A 5543-nucleotide genomic window follows, 5' to 3' on the forward strand; every position below is an offset into this window, starting at 1 on the left:
AGCCGGAATTGATCAACAGAAGGGTGTGGTTTTTCATCATGATAAAGCTAGACCTCACACATATTTAGCAACTCAGCAAAAATTAAGAGAGCTTGGCTGGGAGGTTTTTTTTTTTATTGCTTAGATGCATCCGCCGTATAGTCCTGACCTTGCACATTCAGATTTCCACCTGTTTCAGTCTCTTCAGAATTCCATAGGCAGTGTCAGGTTAACATCAGGAGAACACTGTCAAAACCAATAGTCGTGGTATTTTGATCAGAAGCCCCAAAATTTCTATAGCAGTAGGATCGTGTCCCTCTCTACAAGATCGTAAAAAGTTATCGAACAAAACGGTACCTACATACTTTAGTTAAATGTAAATAAACTACATAAAAAAAGTTGGGAATTTAATTAAAAAATGCGAAGAAACTTTTTCCCCAACCTATTATCATATAAAATAATTATGATCGATACAATAAGATATACACAAGTTTTTTTCTTTTGTCCATACAATATTTAACAAAAATTAAAAAACAGTAGGTACTCAACAAAATAACATAGTAATTGTTTCTGATATAGGACAAACCTTTATTGATAAGCTCTGTACAGTTATATCGACGAACAAAAAGCTTTCATACGAATTACTTGACAACGACATAGGCCACACGATATATTCTGATGGTAAAATGTGCTACACAAATTTTGTTTCGAGACAGGTTTCAAAGTGTATACATTTTTTTTCGACCATTCGATATATTATATATCTCAGAATGTTTTGTGGATTATATTACAACTGTAGTTCTTCTTTTAAAGTCAGATGCATCGCTAGATTATACTGCTTTATCATCTACTGTCTAAATTTATACTACAATTCATACATCTTCACAAGTAGTGTATCTTTAACTAACTTCTTTCACTCCTTTATAACATTTGCTGAAGTGTCAATTCATATTTTGTTGTCACTCTACACGGGAGAATCAAATTTCATGTCTTTTTGCATTGAAATGAACAAGTTAACATCAGGTCCTAATGAGTTCATGGATACGAAATGTGTTGCTACACATTTTATCGCATTATTGGTAATAGTTTTACATATACTTTCATCGATGCTGATATGTGGTGTGAGAGCATCATGTTTCACTTTTAGTGTTATTTTGGCTTCTATGATGTTCTTGACCACGCTACTGAGTAGATTCACCACGATTATTATGTTTGATGTGGTCTGGATCAGAATGAGATCTCTTAGAAAAATATTAGTTAATGCGCTGGAGTCCGACTTGGCTGAAGATGAAAAGGCTAAATCAATAGAAAACTTTTTGAATGCTTACAAAAAAATAATTGCAAGCATTAGAATAACAAAACTAGCAACACGGAATTTAGTGAGTGCATTTTGATTTTGATTTTTATTTTCGATTCTTAATTAGTAAAAATGTAGTTAAATTCTATACTTCATATTTTAGGTGACTTTCAATTTCATCTTCATGTTCGGGAAGATTATGACTCTAATTTACTTTTGCATTAATAGCCGTGGATATCTGGTGAGTAACAATCTTTTTCTCGACTCACTTTCTATTCTATAAAAAAAATATTTTTCAAAACCTTTCTCTCTCTTATTTGAAGTCGTCGTGGCCTAAAGGGTAAGATGTCCGGTGCATTCGTATCTAGCGATGCACTGATGTTCGAACCCCGCTGGCATGTACCGATTTGTCTAATGAAATACGTAAATAACAAATGTTCACGATTTACTTCCACGGTGAAGGAATAGGGTTATGTAATGAAAATCAAACCCGCAAAATTATAATTTGCGTAATTACTGCTGGTAGGACGTTTTGTGATTCCGCACGGGTAGGTACCATCACCCTGCCTATTTCACTCACTGTACTCATATCTCAAGGTAAGTGACCGTTTCCATACTTTGTTTCAACAACAACATCTTTAATACTATCAACAAAGTAAATGTGAGCGGCATTCACGTTGTGGCATCTACTTACGCTCTCCTGTTATGATTTTATTCGGTTTGTTCGTTCATCTGTGGATGAAATTGATGTCAACAGTCGATAGACATAATCAAAGTTCAGAGAGTTCGAGATAAAGATCATGTTTTGCAGACAATTTATGTTATAAGACCGAACAGCAATGAACTACTTTTTGGCAATTTATATTAAAATTTGATCTTTAGCTATTATATTCTTTGTGTTTTTATTGGATGACTTGGTTGGATAGCTTTTTTGGAACACAAAATCTATTTCGTGCTTTTAGCTAGATCCCATAGTTTTAGATCCCGTGATTCGTAGTTTGTCTTACCAGCTTTCAAATTAAAATATTTGTCGGTTTGATTTTAATTACGCGATGTTATCTCTTCACTAAAAAGCACCTCGTCAACATTTACTAAGTGAGATTTTCATTATAAAAATGCCTGCGAAGCTCGAACACCAGCACAGTAGCATGGCTCGATACAGAGGCCTTGAACATCTTATCTTTTGGGACAAAACGACTTCAATATATTCACTATCACGTATTTAATCTTTTCAGAATACTTATCTTATTTCATCGTGGATTTTTGGTATTCTGTTAGCTGGCTTCGTGACATGTGCACCACCTGTGCTAGTTGAGATGAACGTCAATGAATTGGATGAAATTAAATATGCACTGGCCGACCAACTCGTTGACTACACAGGTAATTTTGAATGTTAAATGAAATATCTTCAAGCCTAGAACCTGGTAGTGAGTGCTTAATAGCTTTGAACTATAATTTTGGTTGGTTACATAAATATCATTCAAAGAATGTAGCATTTATCAGCTGATATATCGCTTTTGGTATTAAGCCTTGTTTAGTTGACACATTACAAGTGATTCTGAAATGATTATCATTAACGTCGAAGTCATAATAGTCGTATAACAGACAAGTGTATTTCACTCAAACTGACCATTAGCCACAGTGAAACATGTCTAGATTTAACTAGTAAATAATATTTAAAAAACACAGTAGTATTCAATAGGGAATTTGATACTTATTTTTTAATTCTTTTACTATTTCCAGATGATAACTATAGAACTGCAATATATAATGCTTTAGATTATGTTGAAGTGCACTCTATAAGGTACACCCTTTGGAAAAACTTCCCGATGGACTTGACTATGTTTTTTGGCTTCGCGGGTTTCTGTGCCACCTACATCATTGGCTTATTACAATTTACATATTAATTTTTAATCGCCCGTTCTAGCAAAACTGAACTGCTTGCAGTTCATAAGCATTAGACATTCTGGACACATGAATACTAAAGTACTCGTATTCAGTTCCTTAGAACTTACTTTATTGAAAATAATTTAGCCAAGATTTGGTCCTTACATCACCCATGGAAAGAAATATCATCATCAATCATCATCAATACATATAATAAAATCTTAACTGGTCACTGTCTGTACATGGAAGATTACTCAGAAAAAATGTTATTGGGGGGTTTATGAACGCAATAGAACCCAAAATAATGATTTTCAGAATTTTTGTCTGTTTGTCTGTGCGTTTTTGCACGATAATCTCAGAAACAGCTTATCCAATTTAAATCTAGTTTTCACTAATTTATTGTGGTAAGCTTTACTTAACATTTAGTGTTTGTTTCATGTCAATCGGTTCATAAATAAAAAAGTTATGCCAATTTAAAGAATCACGTAGCTGGGCGTTTGTACATTGTTTACGTCTGTGCGGCCGCGCGGGTATACTTATACAAAGCGCGCCGACGCCGCGCCGCTTCTTCCTTGCTGAACCCGTCGCTTGCAACGAAGGGCTCGATGAGTAAATTAACCCATAGGCATGTTTGTTTTCTATAGTTAGAAGATTAGGTTGACATCATCAATTCATCATCATCAATCAATCAATACATACCTATATTAAAATGGTAATTGGTCGCTGTCTGTACATGGAAGATATCTCAGAAAAACTGTTATTGTGGGCTTTATGAACGCAATAGAACCCAAAATAATGATTTTTAGAAATGTTGTCTGTTTGTCTGTGCGTTTGTGCACGCTAATCTCAGAAACAGCTTATCCGATTTAGATGTGTTTTTCACTAATTTATTGTGGTAAAGTTTATGATAAGTTAAGTTTTATGATAAGTACGTGTTTACCAAACAACGTTGTGTTAGTAGGTACTACTTATTGTAAGAATGCCTCGAAAAAGATCCAACCTCTCCCAGTGCAGCAGGAATGCTAAAAGGATGAGATCCCCGATGGCTATACGTCTATGTCGTGTATAGAGAAGCATTACTTTAAATTAGATTTTTCTAAATACTCAAATGACGGTGTTTATAAATCAAAAGATATGTCCTAAAATTTCTGCCCTAAGTCGCTATTCCACGCGGACGGAGTCGCGGGCACAGCTAGTACTATAAAATATATAGTACTATTCTTTTTTTTTTATTGCCCTTGTAGGCAGACGAGCACTCGGCCTCCCTGATGGTGAGTGGTTACCGTCGCCCATGGACTTCAGCAATACCAGGGGCAGAGCCAAGCCACTGCCTATTCAAATCTGATACAAATTTTTATTGCCCCGAGTGGCAAACAATAAATTTTAAATTCAAACAAATATTGTTTACGAAAAATGGATTTATTTTCTCCATGTTAAGGTGTGTAATATCAAGTAATGTACACTGTAAGAGGATAAGATTTATTATTGGAATAAAACTTTTTCAAACTACCTTGTTTTTTTATATAATTTTGGTTGATCTCAAAATAGTAAAGCCGTGTATGAGTCCAATAAAAATACTCATTGTCTTTCATGTGTGCTTGTATTTAATAATCCGCCTTTACGCGTTTTTGTTTCTTATTTAAATAAGTTACTCTCACTGGTACTATCTATTCTCGTTGTAAAACAGCTTTTTATTCAGGTAGGATAGGTGAAAGGGATGACGCTTTAACTTTTTCAAAAGAACAAAACGTGATCCGATACTTCTGTTATGTACTGAGTTTTATTGTAAGCTAAGACCATAACAATGAACAGCACGATGTAGCGACAAAGGTAACCAAGAGAGAGCAACTATAGAGATCAAACAGCCAATAAAACGATACTAATGCAATATAACGAATGCTCGTAAAATTAACAACAAATTCCGTAGTGAGCTTTGTAAAAAAAAAATATGGTTGCATATTTTGATTAGTAGAAATAAAAAAGGATTTAGGAAAAAGTATGGCTAAAGAGTTAAAGACAATTTCGTAGGTAGAGCACCTTAAACCTTATACATATTTACGGAACTATCAACCAGCATTACGGTGAGTGGGGATAGGACGAATGTCGATAAATTTGGTGCTGAGCACATACAATGTAAATGTTTTATTAGTTTTCAATGCAACTTTAATTGTAGATCTTCCAAACCCTATACTCTCAAAAAGAAAAAAATGTTTTGGCTGTATTATTTTCACTAAAATAAACAAATCCTCCTGAATTTCTACATTGTAGAGGAACGATCGTAAAAAACAAACAAAATGACGCTTAATTCTCTCCTTTATTTATAATTACGAAGACAGACGAATATTGTTGATTGTAATTTGTGTACACAATCACATATACA

The 5543-nt window shown here is 34.2% G+C and overlaps 1 protein-coding gene across 1 annotated transcript; it reads left to right on the forward strand.

Annotated features, from left to right (window-relative positions):
* Nucleotides 1–614: 614 nt before the first annotated feature.
* On the forward strand, nt 615–3297 carry LOC149501588 (uncharacterized). The gene is made up of 4 exons (XM_089732522.1): nt 615–872; nt 1440–1517; nt 2512–2656; nt 3020–3297. The coding sequence occupies exons 1-4, from the start codon at nt 666–668 to the stop codon at nt 3181–3183; spliced, it is 594 nt and encodes a 197-aa protein (XP_089588648.1). The 5' UTR covers nt 615–665; the 3' UTR covers nt 3184–3297.
* Nucleotides 3298–5543: the final 2246 nt, after the last annotated feature.

This window comes from Bombyx mandarina, chromosome 13 (genome assembly GCF_030267445.1).
Source record: "Bombyx mandarina strain Sakado chromosome 13, ASM3026744v2".
NCBI classification, from domain to species: Eukaryota; Metazoa; Arthropoda; class Insecta; order Lepidoptera; family Bombycidae; genus Bombyx; species Bombyx mandarina.

Bases quoted from the DNA above. Each gene is read 5' to 3' on its own strand.
- LOC149501588 (XM_089732522.1), top strand. From the start codon at position 666: ATGTGCTACACAAATTTTGTTTCGAGACAGGTTTCAAAGTGTATACAT. The intron at 873-1,439 runs GTATCTTTAACT...TTCATATTTTAG, and splicing joins CATACATCTTCACAAGTAGT to GTGACTTTCAATTTCATCTT. The intron at 1,518-2,511 runs GTGAGTAACAAT...TAATCTTTTCAG, and splicing joins TTAATAGCCGTGGATATCTG to AATACTTATCTTATTTCATC.